This window comes from Strix uralensis, chromosome 2 (assembly GCF_047716275.1).
Source record: "Strix uralensis isolate ZFMK-TIS-50842 chromosome 2, bStrUra1, whole genome shotgun sequence".
NCBI classification, from domain to species: Eukaryota; Metazoa; Chordata; class Aves; order Strigiformes; family Strigidae; genus Strix; species Strix uralensis.
In genome coordinates, this window is record NC_133973.1 from 1341326 (window position 1) to 1358967 (window position 17642).

At 41.3% G+C, this 17642-nt stretch overlaps 1 protein-coding gene across 4 annotated transcripts in view; it reads right to left on the reverse strand.

Annotated features, from left to right (window-relative positions):
- NME7 (NME/NM23 family member 7) overlaps window positions 1-17642 on the reverse strand; it is a 94401-nt gene that overhangs the window by 17600 nt on the left and 59159 nt on the right. For all 4 annotated transcript variants that reach the window (XM_074852397.1, XM_074852387.1, XM_074852406.1 and 1 more), the window contains exon 10: window positions 17319-17420. In XM_074852397.1, coding sequence (XP_074708498.1) covers window positions 17319-17420 — 102 coding nt within the window. The remainder of the gene's footprint in view (window positions 1-17318; window positions 17421-17642) is intronic.

The window sequence follows — 17642 nt, forward strand, 5'->3', positions numbered from 1 at the left end:
CAATACTCCTCTTCATCTACAATGCCAAACACCTCCTTGGCCTCTCAGAGTGTTTCTCTTACTAGCAGATACCACTCAGGTCTTGAGACAACATTCCTCCCCTACCTCTTTACTATGGTGTATCTCCCATTTTATACTGCAGAGGACAGCCTTCACTGGCTCTCCCCTCCACCATGCTCTTTCTTCCAAGGCATAATGCAGTCCTGCTGTACTTCTTTGCACTATCGCCTTGCAGTGCTTTCATTTAACTCCCTTCCTATGCCGACTGTGCTACACCTTGTTGTCCTCTCTTCCCAACACCTTGGAGCTCATCTCCAAGTCTACCTCATGCACAATGTGCCTCCTTTTAAAATTCCATGGTGATGGCATTAACCCAGTTTTCCCTTCTGGAAACCCTTTGGACATTATTCCACAAATGCCTGCTGAGCACTGCTGCCTGTGAGGGGACAGGCCGATGACAAGCTCACACTACAACTACTGAACAACAACAAAAAGAAAAGCATTCTTCCTTGCCAACAGAGCCTACATCAGCCCCTTTCTGAAAAGGCACTGGGTACATAGGGTGTAATCACTCTGGAAGTGGCCAGCTCAGTTTCACTGTGCCACTCCCAGGTGTTTGTTTCAGTGTCACAGCTGGAGGTTACTGCCCCCACAGTCGAGTCACCAGACTGGATCATCCAAGCATTTCTTAACTTTCAGTGTCAAATGGGTTCAAGGTGACTTCACTAGTGGCTCTTGGATGACCTGGAAAACTTTGCACAGGTACAGATGAGAATCACTCGCATGATGCACACTCTCTTCTGGGACAGCAGTGAATATTTTAAGCTAGTCCCAAAAGACCTCACAAGAGCATTATCTGACAACACCCTTTAGCTGCTTTTCAGCTTCACCCACGTATCATGTCTCATTACTAAACTAAGACAATTGGACTTTAAGGGCAAGATCTTCTCTTAGCCCAGCAAGTCCTAGATATTTTCCTGTAATAACAATTCACAATTATGGTGATCTGTTACCTAGTAACCTAGATCTGTTACCTATGGTGATCTGTTACCCACCTGGAAGACAGTTAAACTGCTTTAATGCTTGAACTGTGTCTAACTCAAAACATGCTACAGACATTTGAGTTCCCCATTGTTACTTGTGTGTATGTCACAGGTTATACAGGATCTTTGGACAGGAATGTTAAGGATATTTAAATAAGATAGACTTAACATCAAATTTTGCTTCAGAGGAAAGTTCAATAGTTTCACTTAAAAAAAAAAAAAAGCCCCAAGGAGAAAAAAACCCCTTCTCTACATGGTCCTCATTAAAGGCTTGCGATAAGAAAGTCTGCTGCAGAAACAAAAGTCACGTGCCAGTTAACTATAGCTATGTGACACTTTAATTGAGCCTTCCTTGAAACAACTGTTGATTCCAGTAACAACCAGCTGTCAGGAAGCTAGCAATGGCACTATGCTTTCAATTATTTTAAGGCAAGTTTGGGCATATTAGAATTTCCCTTGACCCATCTTCCTCACCAAACCCACTTTTCTGCTTTTTTTTTCCTTCTTTAAAAGCAGCTATGGCCTCCTGATTTATCATCTGTCCTGAGCTCTCATTTCTATTTCACAGCTTCATAACAGAACACCTCATGTTTCTTCTCTCAGACTCGCTCTCTCTCACTAACAGTAGGAGCAGTAACAGCAAAAGCTCCTACTGTTGCAGTATGCAATCTCCTGTTCTTCCCTCAATCTTTCAACACAGGTTGCTACACACTCTCCTGCCCTCCTGAAACTCATCAGTCACCTTGCACAAAAAGGGACTCATTCTGTGCCGCCTGGGACTGCATTAGATGAGAAGCACACAAAGGTAGATCCTCCAGCACTTTATATTGTTAGCACCTGAATAATAAGAATCTAAACAAGCCTTTCTTGCCATCAGTTAATAAACAGGATGAGAGGTAAAGCAGTCTCTGCTTATAGTTACATAGCCAAGAGGACAATAATTGTCAATTCCCAAGTTTTACTATTCCGTAGCTTTCTTACTACACCACTGAGGAACCCTCAGGGAACAAGGTCTCTGTACACAATGGAGATACAAAGAGCTGTATGGATCATACATAGGTGTTCTTGTGTATGGCTAGAAATCTTGGGAGTGTTTCAGGGAAGGAGGAAGAGTTCCTTAAGAACTTAATCCTCATAGCACATATTAATAATACACTCCTCTGCTCCATGACAGGGAGCTTGCCAGGCATTTTATTTATAGGGCCTCATCTGCAACAACAGGGACATACAAATATAATAGCGGGGTTTGGGTTGGTTCCCCCACACCCCTCCACCCCCTTTTAAACCTCCTTTTCATAAGCTTTCTACCGAGTCTAGTTTCCAGAGTATGTGTTTTGTGTACTGGTTTTCAAAAACTTTTGGAAAGGAGTCGAGGGTGGGATGATGGAGGAGTTAAGAGCAGCTACAGCTCTACCATATGCAGGAGAGGAGAGTAACACATGTGCACTGGATTCACGTGCGTGTGTAAATAGGGACGCCACGAACTCACACCTCACATAAAAAAATACACTGTCTGCAGCAAAACAAAACAGGGTTGCTGTTACCAAAAGGCTTCATCCTCTTTGGTCTTATTCAGCAGGCTATTTGATTACACCTTACAGGCTGGGCTTTGATCTACAGCTAGCTCTTTGAAGATTCTTGTCCTACACAAGATACAGATGCATATATTTAATGTTTCTCTCTATCATATAACTGTACCCAGTGCAACACTGCCTATATGAAGTACTTAGCACATTCTAAAATCTTTCTATTTCTATACAAGTGAAGGGAAACAAAAATGTCACCAATGCCAGTAATATGTCAAAATCAGACTGAAAAATCATAAACATACTCATAAGCAAAGCTCATTAACTGCTTTTCCTTCAAAAGGCTGTGTTTTCATGGGCTGCACTGGAAGTTATATAGAACGATAACATGTATTCCAGCCAAAACGGCAGATTTCAAGAAAATACAGCCAGGTGTTTAAAAGCATCTGTCCTGAATCCTTAATTGGGTATCTAGAAAGGCCAAAAGGCCTCTGCTCTTAAACATTTCTGCATGCTTTGTTGTTGTTTAAATGGCATCAAAGGAAAAGCCAAAGAGGTGACCACTGACACTGTGCAGAAGCCATTTCCTCGCTCCTCAGTGGGAAAGAGCACAAACTCTGAATAGACCAAAAACACACAAAGGAACTTTTACAGCCTAAAACTTCGTTCTGCTTGAACATGAACTAGAACAAGGGAACTTTGAAAATTCGTTGCTGGTCCTCGTGAGCGAAGTAGAGTAAAAAGAAGAATTTGTGATTAAACCCTCTCCTACCCACAATGTGCTCCCAGGGCAGGTTTTTAGGTTTGCTTACAGACCAGCAGCATTCAGAGGACTTTTTGGGCTGCAACAAACTCCGCACAGTCCCCTCTAAGCCTCCAATAAAACACCTTCTTTTCCTTCTCTACCCAAGCCCTGACTGCACATCTGCTCCTTGCTCTTCTTGGCATTCCTCATTCATCACTCTGAAGGCTTTATGTTGACTTGGTCTCTCCATCCTGCACTCATGAAGCTTTTTTCTTCTGCAGTTCTCCATGCTCCACTGCTGGTCCCTCTTCCCCCTTGAAGGTGCCAAGGGATCCAGAAGGCTGTAGCCAGCCTCACACAAACAAGCATCTTTCTCCTTTTAAGGACCAGCTACGCCCTTGTCAAGAGAACAGAACACACATTAACTGTGAACAAACAAAATAATGTAAATTCCACCACTCACCATGGGATTTGTCTGTCTGAACTTTAGCCATCGGAAAGCTGACTGCCTCATCCAAGCGAGGCACCTGAGCTTCCTCTGTAGTGACCAAAGGGTAATAAGACCTTTCAGGAAAAAAAAAAAAAACCCTCTTCCACAGTACAACAGCTATGTAAAAGGTAGGTAGGGTAAGTGCTTCTCTTCTCTTCCCATCACCACAGCTCTTCAGTTGCCTTTTATTCTCAGGGGATTTTATCACACACTGCTGGTTGCAGCAGGGAGCTGCACAAAATACTCATTCCTACACAAGCCATCAGCAAGAGATAAAATGATAAAAGCAGCACAGCCTCTGTCACGCAGAATACAATACTAGACAAGCATCTCCAGTAATGATTATTCAAGCTAAGAAACACCTTAACATTCTTGTTACTGTGGGAACAACCTCAGTTATCCGTCTGATACATCCTTCACAGAAGTTTGCATCCAAAGACAAAGGCTTAACTGTCAGAATGAAATCTGTGGTCACAGATGATCTTGTGCACGATTCCACAAGGGCTAGCTTGCCTCAGCTTGCTTCACGTGTTTTCTTTGCAGCCCATACTCCTTCCAAACTCTAGCCAACCAATTTTGATGTGCGTGCTTCCCCCACAGTTACCTGAGCTCTGTTTATGTTCCCCAGTTTCATGTGATGAGCCACCTTACACTCAACGTCAGCTGCTACAGAACACAACAATGTCCTATCCTGCATCAATCTGAGGTCCATTTAATCACCTGAATGCAGTGCTAAACCTTCTGTCTATATTACAGAGAGAAGAATCTACATAAGATGGTGCTGTTGCCACTGTAAAATCTTTAACTGGGGAAGAGCATATTTTGCCCTGAAACCTGGGGCTTGCCTGTTGAAAGGTACTTCAGAGAGTTTCTAAATACAAAACCAGGTCAATGTTAAAAAGAATGCAATAGGTTTCCATCAGCTTACATTTCACAAACCAATCCAGAACAGAAATCTCTTGTTGACAGAGTGACGTGTTTTCTCTTTGTGTCCCGCAGGAGCTGCAGCAATGTACAATGTACAAATATGGAGTCAGTATCAACGGCCTTATGCACACTTCCAAGGGAGCCAGTGATATCAGAAAGACTTTTGTACTTTCCACATATCACCAAAAAAAAAAAAAAAAAAATCAAACCAAAACAATCCCCTCCAAACTAACTCCCTCCACACTAAACACCCCTGATCTTTTAATCTTTATCACAAACCAAACTGATATACAGGTTCTCAGGAATCTGGCAAGGTTGCACTGAAAGTCCTTATAATATTTAGCCTAAACTTCTATCTCCTGAGCACTGTGCACTGGACCTAGACATTCAGGCTGTCTTCCCTTGACTTTTATTTATCTATATTTATACCTCCAATCATTTACTGGCCATCCTGACAAGTTTCTCGTATCTTTTACTGAGCCAAGTCTATGCACATATAGTTACATACTCGAAACAGCATGGCTGTAAATTAAATGATCTGATCCAGGCAACAGCAGTCAAAATTTTCAATTGCAAGGCTGTAAAAAGTGCATCTGAGGCTCACCTCCTTCCAGAATCAAATCGTTTTGCAACTGTAGCAGCAAGTAACCAAACCATAGTTTAGTTTGTTAGAGCAAATAAATAAATAAATAATCAATCTGCTTTTCTGTTTATTTTAAAGTCAGCCTACCTCTGAACTACCAGTCTGAAGCCCTGTATCTTCTGGAAGTTTTGTTAACGGACCTAAAATTATCTTTCATACTCCAGTGTTGGCATTTTTTTTTTTTGGAAGCTCACAAGTCTGTAGAAGTTGTTACACTGGCTCCTTCTCAGCCTCCATCCCCTGAGGCACTTTCATTCTCTCCGCTTCACTCCCACACGTTCCCTACCACTCCTCCTCTCTGGCAGCCCAAAGGTGCTGCACCAACTCTCCGCAGACTCTCTGCTGTGGGCAGCAAACGTGGCACATTTGCCAGCCTGAGATAGCATTTTTACTGGTCTTGGCGCTTCTGGTTGATGCTTAAGCAATTCTTATGATAACTGCCCTGCTCAGAAACTTATTTACTGTTGTATTTGTGTGCCTGTCTGCCATTGCCTATGGGCTGAATTCAGATAAGAGCAGGCAGCCATGCTTCTGAGTTAAGTGTAAATTAGGTTGGAAGGTGAAGTCTTGAGGATACCTGACACACCAAATGTAAGCTGGTCACAAAATAGGAATAAAGATAAAATATCTAGCTATCCTGCTGTATTATCTGGGTGCAATAAGGGATATGTACATTGCTTGACAAATTGGAAAAAGGAAGCATTTAAGAACTGAAAAGCAACTAATGCCACAGGACATCAGAAAGCACAATATAACTGTAAATTTGATTATTAGTTGTTTTACTTCAAGCTTTAAAGGTCCTACTGGTATAATATTGGTCCTACTGATGCTTTTCCAGTGCCTTCGAGGCACCCAGAATTTCATCCATTTATTAATTCACCTGTAAAACAAGGATAAAAAAATACTAGGCTGCAAGGGATATTTTGGGATTTCATTAATTCATGTTAGAAAAATATCTGGAGAGCCTCCAGCGAAAGTCACCATGAAGTTACAAGACATTATTTTTAGTCTGCAGATATCTTGGCTGAGTTTTCCCCTGCACAAACAAGAAAAATTATAAATTATCTTCTCCTCTGAAATTTTTGAGATGGAATTTTACATTTGCAAAAGCAGTCCAGATATCCGAGGTTTACACTTTGCAAAGCAGAAAAAACTGCTTCAGAATTCTACTGAGACTTCCCTAGCTGAACCCACTTTGGACCATCCACCTCAACAGAAGACGCAGACGAGCTGAAAGACAAAATTCACAAGTCTTCTCATTCGGGGCTAAGCATGGGAGAGAGCTTTCCCTTCCACTCTGTGCCCTCAAGCCTCTCCAATCCAACAGCAAGCTTTTCCTGGGAGGCGGCAGCGCTGCCATCTCCTCCCACACAGTTGTGAACAGCCCTGTCCTGATGGAAGGAATCACTCGTTCTTTGTGTTACAACTGCATTTAAAAGCCCCTGCTGTGTTCAGGACTAGCTCTGCTAGTCAGTGCTCCTGTATGTACTAAGATACAGTTCCTGGCCTTGAAAACCAGTACGAAGAGACACAAAGAACAGAAAATAGGAGCAGAATGGACCCCATTTTTTTGGAGTGGGAAACCAAGACAGGGAGACAGTAATTTCCCAGGGGCACAAAGAAATACACATTTCACAAGGATTGCAGGTTCAATGTCTAGCTCTTAGCTCAGATCTTTTGAATCCCAGACCAGTGCCTCAGCTACTCTCTCTCCCAGATTTAATGCTGCTTTAACTCCTGTAGAGCACTCTGATGATAAGGCACCGTCTGCAAAACTCAGGCTGTGCCAGCCCACCTAGGGGAACCTGAGAGCTGCCATGGGAACATGAAGAACTGCCACTCACTCATCTTCCACCCCAGCCTTGTTCTAGTCCCTTGATCTGGGAACTCAAGGGATGCGGAGAAAGGGAAACCTTCTTAGTAGGAGTATCCAAGGGAAGTCCCACGTGCATATAGGATGCAGTCTATCATAACGTAAGTGAAAGAAGGTGCTAAAAATTCTGCTCAGGTGGCCCTGCAGTAGAACAGAAAATGTCAGCCTAAACCAAACAGACCAGCAAGCAGCACCCCAAATTATTCAGCAGGTTCTCAGCATTTGAATTAATCATTTTATATCCAGGTTTTTAAATGCCTCCGTTTGGTTAATAGTGTCCACAGCCAATGAGACCAGTGGTACAGAGTGAAAACTATTACTGCAGCTGTTCTCATGGCTGTCAGCAACTGCAGAGAGGATTTAAAATAAAATAAAAATACCCACCATCATCAGAAATGCAAAATTAGACTACCTACTTCTTTTTGTTACAGAAGGGAAGGCTTAGGCCACGATATTTGTTTTCACCCACTTTGAAGCCTTCAACAATAGAGCTCAAGCAGAAAATAACTGAAGATACACTCTGACCACATCATGTACTTCTTGCATTACTACAGTAGCATGCAAAGCACCTAGGGAATTTCAGTCCAGACACACCCTGTTGCAGTGTACAGTACAAGGATACCACCTATGCCACCAAGAAAGCCAACTGACCCCTCTTAGGGGAAACCCACTTGAGAAACCGATAGATTTCCTTCCAGCAGTGATCAGTTCCCCTCAGAACAATCTCTTTTGTGTACCAATTTATCAGCAAGGCTACATAAGATACACTGTGATCTGCAGCTCCTTTTCTGTTTGGTTATTATTAGCTCTTCCACCAATTTATTAACCAAGCAGAGCCTGAATAAGCAGCGCTATGGGATAAGAAAGAGAAAAGAAGTCATGCACATTCAGGAATTGACTACTCGTAAGTTGCCAACTGAAAGACATGAAACCTTTTGGGACAGCTACAGTCAACTTCAGGATATTCAAGATCACAACATCATCATGGTTATATGGAAAATTAAGAGCCCTACTGCCCTTTTTCTACACATTTATAACTTCCTCTATTGCACATTTTCTGCAAGCACCTTCGTGTGCAGACTCTTGCTAACTGCCTTCTATAGTGCTCTAGAAAAAACCCTTGCAGTCTGTTCTACCAAGTTCTAGCATGGTTTATTATTTTCTTAATATTTTTTTTACTGGAGATATCATTAGTATTACTTCATAACTTGAAGTATACATTACAGCACTACAAAACTACTATGTTCCAACAATAAGTCAGGAAGGATTCAAGTGAAGGACAAGGCTATCTATAGTCAACAAAAAGCTGAGTCAGGCATGTAAGCAAATGCTCTTAATCTATTCGAATCAAAGATTCTGTAAACACACAAGGTCACTGTGACCAGGATGCTAAGAAACTCAAGAATGAGGAAAGAGTTGTTTAGTGCAGTAACAGTATCATTTTCTTTTCCAGACAGAGTGACCAGAGCACTTCCCATCTTCTGGAAACACTGCTCCCTTTTTCCAAGGAAGGACTGAGGTTATGGAGTATTTGGTTTTTGCTTGAACGTTTCTTTTCAGGGATTAACTTTTATATATTAAAAAACATCACTATCCAATGTAAAAGAGTGATTTTGTTGTCTGCTATAACCAAACAGAACACAAGGAAAGAAAACAACCACATACACTGAAATTAACTCAGAACCATCTTGTTCTCAAAAAGGCTTTAACTTGTGCCTTTATGGACTGAATATATGAATGAATCTATCCTCAGAAACCTCAGCAGCTACAGAAGAAACATAATAGAACAGTCCAAAGGAGGGAGAGGGGAAGAAGAAGAAAAAAAAAAAAAAAGGAATCACCAAGGGAGGTAGAACTCCTGTGACCACAGGGATTTTCACAAGGGGGAACAATACTTTGATTTTAAAAAAAGTGTTAAAACCCCCCCATAGGCAAGGTAAATCACATTTTGAAACAGTGCAGCCAGGAGAAACAAGCCCTAGAGAGAACCCTGCAGATCACCTTTGATCAGCCTACCTGTGTAAAATTACATTGTGTCTATACCAGACTGGTATCACACCATCACCTGGTATGATAGAAGCCTACCTCTTTTTCTACAGTAGTGAGAAACAAAACTTTTCTCCTTAATCCATCTAAGATATTTAAGCAGAGATACAGTAAAGATATGGTATTAGCTAGCATTACTTAAAAAACAAACCCAGCAAATATTAAACTGAACTAGGCAAGCAAGCACTTTTAAAACTTTGTGTGGTCACCTTTTTAAATAAAATATGATCCACCTATATGAGATACTAAATCTGTAACACCACTCTCTAAAACCTGGCGTATATTCAAAGCCTGGAGAGAACCTGAACAGGAAGATGGAATACAAACAGGATATGGAAGCATTCATGTTGCAAAACAAGACATGCAGATGGACAGTTATAATCCAAACCCCATGCAGTCTGAAGAACCCCACCTTGTCAAGGCTGAATAGACAAATTTATGTAACACACAGCATTTATAAGAATCTTGTGTTCATCACAGACTCTTAAAATACCACTTCTTTAATAACACCCACCTACTACTTTGGGATGCATTCAGTCTGAGTGCAAAGGGAGCCTTTATGATCCCTAAACCAGTCTTTCGGGCTTCTTTCACACCTACCTATAGGTACAATTAGTCTTTGTGATTTCAGATTAGGCTAAATATCTTCATGTATCTGCAGAGCTGAACAGTACAAAGTCTTTGACCAAGAAATTGAGTTTTCTTAGAAAGTAAATAGTCTAAGTGTGGCTTAGCCTTACAATGCTTTGCAGGGAAAGGCCTAAAAACCCAGCTCCAAGGATACCCTGGCACATTACCCATTCTGGGGAGCGGGTAGGAGGTCTCTATGGCAGCACGGCAAGTCAAGGAAGATCAGTAACCAGTGCTGTTAATGCCTTGTTGCACATCCCTGCTTTCCTTCAGTCTCCGGGCTCACGTTCAACTTCTCTTCTCTTGCTATAAAATAGGGCAAGCTATTCCAGCCTGGAACCAGGCACGAGGAGCCCAGGAAGAACCAGCTCAAAGCCAGAGACAGCCCAACGTAAGGGAAAGACAGAAACATGGATGGGGATCCTGAGGCTTCTGAAGCTGATGCTACTTTTCCAGGAGGGCATACAGGATTTTTAATAAAACATTGGTAACTTCCTGAAAATGTCCAGAAATCGCAGTTAAGAAGGTACCTTGTCATGAGGGGATACTAAAATATCATAGTGTCAGGTAGCAGAGGAAACCACAATAAAACCCCTACATAGGTTAGAGGGGCTTTGGTAGCCAACAGATTAAAAAAAAAAGCATTGCAGGAACTGGAAACAAGATGCAAATGTACTCCATTTCAGTCCTCTTCCAGAAGTCCCCAGAACCTTCTCTCCAGAGGATGAAAGCAGGAGACTCTGCCAGTGTCATGCCTCTGTGATGGTAGTGGGCCTGATATCAGGCAATGAAATATTTTTTATTATCTACTTTACCAAACGACCATAATTTGTGACCACTGAATTGAAGTTCAATGACCTCCCATCCAGGATTTATTTAGGCACTGCTGACATGTTCAAGCCTGGTAACTCTGGAGCCTCAGACAAGGAGTGGCAGATAAAAGTTTTTTTCAAACTGTAACCTTGCCAACACGCCTCAATCACATTGGATTTAAAGCAGAGTTCAGTCTTGAGGGCTCTGTCAGTATTTAGTCTCCTGATGGAGACTGCCAGTCATCACTAATAACAGCAATTTTCAACACATATGCACCCACCCATCAAGAATCAAAGTGAGCCTACAAACTCCAGTTCCACATGACACTGAACAGCCATCATATGACAGCAACCTTCAGGCAATAACAAGCCACGTTTAAAGCAAGCCACTTGCAAGCAAAAGGCTCCTCCACCACTACTAGTGCTCTGATTTTCGTCCTAATCTCCCTGCGAAGATGTATTTCAGTGAGGCTGAAGTCCCTCTTCCTACCAAGACCTCCCCTCGCCTACAAAGGGTGGCTTGGAGAAGACAGTATGCAAGAAACAGAGCTCTGAGCAAGTCCCCTCAGAACTGTGACCAGATCATGCAAACGTGCCACTACACAGCACATACACACACAGTTAAAGCAACCAGGGCGGCAGGGTGAGGGTGTCAGGGACTGGCAGACCTCTGCAATACCCATTCAGAAGCAAGAGAAACATATCAGGAGAACTTACTATGAACACCGAATTCATGCCTGTGAAAACTAATTATTGGATTCTTGGCTCTCAGATGCTCCAGGGCTATACACAGCTGTGACAGGAAGAACAAATACGACATTTATGTATCAGTCTTGTTTCTGGTGCAGCCAGTGCAGACTCCATCCATTTTAAACCAGGGAAAGCAACTCACAGCCACAGGTGTGGTGTTTAGCATCCACACAGGCACAGGCTTGTCTCTGACAGCAAGCTCTAACACTTTTGGAGGTAAATTTCAAACCATACACCAACATACTGAGAGTCTAAAGCGGTGGTGGCAGCTCATGGTTACAGTCTCATTACAGCCATGGGTCATTCTTAATAAGCCCCCTGCCTACACAGAGAGGGGTGACACACAATACACGCCCTGAACCCACCGAGACTTTGGGCTTTATGAACAAGCAGTATCAGCTCAGCACAAGGGGGCTGCCCTAGAGGGAAGAATCTCCCTCCACAGATACACTTACTCAGTCAAAAATTACCATGTCCCCCAACTAAGAGGCCTTAGCACTGCCCAGAACACATTTTCATTAGACCTGCAGAGGCTGATGTGGAAATTAAAAACTGAAAGGACAGAGTCAGATGACTGACCTTAAATAACATCTAAGCAATTAAATCATGTCTCTCCCATTGCAGGCTTAGACAGCAGGATATCGTAACTGGTATCGATCGATCTGTTTGCTACTCTAGCTGATAATGGTCTGGCACTGAATGCAAATTTTATTATTATTATTACATGACTCAGGCTATCTGAGCAGATAATCAATGTTATGAAAATCAGAAGATCATCAAAGAATTACATTAATAAATCTTATTTCTCTTGAAACACGTTATGTACCTCACTGTCAACACTCTGACCAAGGCTCACTAGGCTATAGGAAGAATTGACACTGAAACAGCTGTGAAGGTATTACCAGAAAACAAATACATGGGAGCTCAAAAATAGTGTTTTGTATTTCTTTGTACCTTCCACTGAACTATTTTTATGTGACGTAATATGAAAATGTCATGCTGCTGATGTAGTTCTAGGAAAGAACATGAACATTTTTGGCCTCATGTAGATATTTTTTAGTGCTAGAGATTCACAGGAGGTCTATACAAACAAAAATCTTACTGCAACAGTGCTCTTTGGCTCATACCGTTATCCCTATTTAACCGATGTGATAACTGAGGTAGAAACATATTGAACTTGTTGGCCAAGGTCACACAGTGAGGTCAGGAATGGAGCTAAAGCAGACTCCAGCTCTTTCAGTTCACCGCTTTGCTTTAAACCATCTAATCTCCCTTTTAGCTCTTTGGCGTTGAAGCAAAAGTACAAAAGACTGTTAATACACCATTACCCTTAAAATTGCAAATCCTTAATGTGAAAAAGAATGCAGGTTAGGATCTAAAGCAAGTATGCGAAAATCCCTTTTCAGCCCACTGGATGCAGAAATATTGCAGCATGTCCCATCACTTTAATAATATCTCACAGCAGAAGGTACTTGAGTCACTTTCAGCATACTGCCAATCCTAACTAAAAGCTCTTAGGACTACTAAAAGTTATGCAATCAGCCAGGAACATGTAGCTGATGTAGACTCCTGGAATCACATGTTATAACCATCCTTTTCATTTGCGTATGAATAAAGTTTAAAAGAAAGGTAAAAATAAAAAAATAAAAGCATTATATCTAATTTCTACAGCATTTTACAAGTATCTTATGAATACTACGTAATCACCTCAACAATTCCATGACAAAATGTTACCAGCAACTATTTCAATATAGAAGCCGCATGAATAAAATGTGAAAACTGCAGCTGTAGCTCGAGACCTAAGTAATATCAAAGGGCCTCCAAGTGCCCCAGAGGCCAAAAATACACAAACACCAATCAAATGAAACATTGATACCAGCAAGCTCAAGCAATGACAGGATTCCCTGGCTGCCATCCCCCTGTTCCGAGGTTTTCTTTTGTAGCCTTCGCTTCCTGATTCACGTGAAACAATGTCAAATCAATGCAGAATAGTTTGGTTTTTCTTACTGCACTCAAACAAAACCGCTTTCTTGACAGCACACACTGTGCTGCATTTACCCCTACCCCTCCAAGCACTTCCACTTCTTTACAATGAAGAAGAACCATAGCTTCTTTTCTGTTGAACTTTGGTTGCAGTTAGCAACTCTTATTTTTAAGTGATAGTATGTATTGAAAGTTCAACATGCTTGTGTTCTGCATTAATCTGATTTAATTAACATTTTAACTCCTCTTCCTAGCTTTCTAGAGCAGTTACCTCTTTGCCATAGGTGTAACATTTTTTCCTCTCAATGTCAGACCTGCACCCGTAGAAACACGGCGAAACAGCACCCAGCATGAAAAACGTAATTTAACAATCCGCATAACAAGATTTTATAGTATATTTTGAAAAAGGGTTTAAATGATTCAGATACACCATGGAAAAATCAGTGGAATTCAAAGTAATTTCAGAAATCCCATTCCTATTTGAAATTTAAATATCCAAATAGAAGTGCTCAGCTGCTCACAGGATCTCAAACCTCCTAGCTTTGGGTGCATAGCAGAGACTGTGGGTGCTTCCCCTCCTTGAAAAGCTACAGTCTTGTGTGGAATCCAGAGATCTTTTTTAATCAGCCCTTATTAACATTGTAAAGAAACAGTATTTTCAAGAACAGCTGCTGGCCTTTTATAAGGGTGCTGCAACAAGTAAAGCATAAATACCTGTTTATTAGTAGATGTGGAGAGAGCCTTTCATTTCTAAGCCCTACACTTTAGCCACAGAGCCATTCCAGGACAGAGAGAACGAAGCACAGAGCGACACCAAGAGCAAGTCACAGCTAAGCCAGCTGCAATCAGAAGACAAGAAAAACAAGCATCACAGCTGATCTGAAAGATTACAGAAAGGCCGCAGGTGAGGCTACCAATGACACAAAAACATCCAGCTGCACTTCAGGAGCTTAAATCAAGTGTAATTAAAGATGCTGACAGTTCACCAAGAGTGCAATGATCCAGCTGGCTACTCACTAGAAAAGTGCCAGCGTACAACAAGAACGCAAGCAGCAGCAAGATCTGCAGAAAAGCCTTTCTCCCAGTGCATATGCTATCCGCCAGGGACAAACCTTCCACAAACCTGCAGCCTGTGCCACTGCGCCCTTCAATCAGGTCATGGTAATTTTGAGGGTCAGCATGTCCAGCACAGCTCCTTACAGACAAGTATCTTTATCCCATGGCCTGCTTTCCAGATTTGATAGGCTGTTTGTACACGACTACAGAGGCTCACGACAGGTTTTTGGTTAGTAGTCTTCCCTACTACATGAGAGCATTTAATAAAGTATTTATAAGCTGGTTTATAATGAAGGATATTTCTGGTGGAGAGCTTTACTGATCTGCAGTGCTGACAAAATATTACTCAGTTACAGAAAATAGGACAAACTTCCATTTAATTTTTAGCATTGTACACTTGGTATAAATTGCTAGCTTATTAAAGTATAATCCTCAAAATGGAACAACTCTAAATCCTTCTTCAGCCCTAAACATCAGGCACTTGGACAATCCAGACCTATTTCCAAATGACATCTCGGTTTGATTTGGGAAAATTTGTACCACCTCTTTTTGGATGCCTTTTATTGATGTTTACCCCAACCGTCTCCCTGCCAAACCAGGTGCAGACTGAAAGGGCTGTTAACATTCATACTTAGACACCTGACTTGCCACAAAGTAATTATTACATTTGCTATGTATCTTAGATATAATTAACAGCACATGTGATTGGGAGAGATTCATTATATAAGTCAAATTCCAACACCTTTACTCACTTCAAACAGAGCTCCTTGCTTTGAGAGTAATCACAGTGATTTCAATGGCACTACTTGCCAGATAGGGTATTATCTAACAGCCCAAGTGGCCCAATCAGGTACATTTTGTAGTGAACTTACTCTTCACCTGTGTTTATAAACAGGCTGTACACATCAGGATCTAGCATATATAAACAAACAAGTTACAGAGAGAGTCAGATCTCTCAATGATAATGCACGACTTGCACAACACTTAGATCTACTTTAACCACCGGAATATCAAGTCCATGGTATCTTCATGGTCTGTATATAACCTTGCTAGTTAATGAAACTGCTGTTATGGTTTCTGCCACCCCTGAGACAGATATTGTAACCACAAAGTTCAGTTGTGAGTTTCTCTGGAAAAAGAGAAATTTTGGTTGGGAATGACAAAAGACCACTTCTCAAGGACAAGCTACAAATGCTATCTGAAGAGACAGACAAACTTCAGGCAAAGATCACTCTTGAGAGCACCTGTAGTTACTGTAGAGATGCTTTATGTAGACAGAATTATATAACACAGCTGCCTGTCTTCCAAACATACCATTAGTGTAACTGCTATGAAGTCACTGTCCAAAACTTGCAGGTACTCATTTTCGCTTCACAAGTCACACAGTGAACCATCAAAAAGGGAAACACAAACAGCATTGGTATGTCACCAGCAAGAGATCTGGGAGAAACTATTTTAGTTCCTTCCTTGGCTGTTTTCTTGTGCTACCCAGAGAAGCCATCAGTTCATACATCCCTCAGTTCCTTAGCTCATCAATAATTCCTTCAGCCACGCAACTGTGTGGCTAGGACAGAGCTTTTCATGCGATGCAGTAAGGGAAAACGGAGAAATTCCCCTTGTGTAGGTACACTTGTCTTTAATAACGTAAAGCAGCTGTGATGTTTGCAAGCATATTTTTATTTTAACGTATCAGGCATTAAACAAGCAACACCTGAAAAGGATATAATAGGCCCAAATAAAACAACTGCATCTTTGAAAGTTTTAAAGACCAGAAACATGAAACAGAATTTGAAACAAAACTGAAACCACCATATTGTGTACATTACTACTGATATATCATCCTGCTGTTAAAACTAAGACAGATAAACAGGCTATGCTCTGCTTACAAGATGCTATCCCAGCAGAGAAACATTTGAATGTTACCAAACAGAAGGGGAAAAGAGGTTTGGATAATGCCTTTAACTTGTGCTTTCTGTAATGGAAACTCTGGATCTGAAGAAAAATATATCCTGAACAACTTGTTCTCCCCTTCAAATATTAATCTGCATGATTTTTTTTTTTTCCATGGAAACTGGTAAACCCGCAAGGTCTGCAACTAAAACATCAAATCATAACCAAAAAACCATAACCCTGACCTCATTGCCTCCATCTTGCTATTCACCTCATGGCTCCTGTGTGATATAGCAGCCTTCATTGTTTAACAAAAAACTGCAAACTTTTTGAGGCAGCACTTATGCTTGTCTCCACGCTGCACACAGCATCATGCCTATCCAATTAGTCATGTCAAGAAATGAAAAATGAAAGCTAGAAGCATTAGCATAGAAAACAAGTATGAGAATTTTCATACTCTTTTTTTGTTCGCTTCCTTCTGAAAAACAAAGGAACCAATTCTGCTTTTACAGTTTCATCCTAGGAGAATGCCACAGACTGCAGTGGACTAACATCTGATTTACACTGGCATGCACAAGCAGTAACTATTTGTTCCAGGACTCCGAAGCCTTGTGTTAGAATATTTATGAATCTTTAACAGAGATTTTTTGCCCAGATAGCCTTCCTTTCACATAAATATCATCACAGTATTTTATCATCTGGTTTAGGTAAGATCAGAAACATGGCTAGAGGATTTGCAAACTGGCCCACCAAGACTAGCATTTGACCTCCACAATAAGGTAATGCTTACATGTTTCCAATGAGTGCAGCAGGTACATGGCAGTCATACCACACTGATATTTTAATTCACATAGACAGCACATCAACTTTGTAAGCATTCCTTATCACTCAAGCAAGTACTTACAGGGTCAGAAGGACCACAGAAGTCTCTGAACACTTTTGGAGGCTCGGGTTGTATAATTTCCATTGCTATGCAAGGGCCTGAACACAACTCTGTAACCATCTCCTGGAAGAAAAAAAAGACAGAAACAAATCTGAGCTTGTTTGGACTTTAGCAAGGGTTGTATTCCTCCCCCAAATTAGACCCAAACTTACAGGACAGGAACAATTAAGAAATATCGGTGCATTTAGGAAAGCAAAGACAGGAAACAAAGATATCATTAGTATTCACAACAAATGTTTTCCATTTTGCTGCTTGGTTTAGAAGGTGGAGATTGAGGTAAATTGG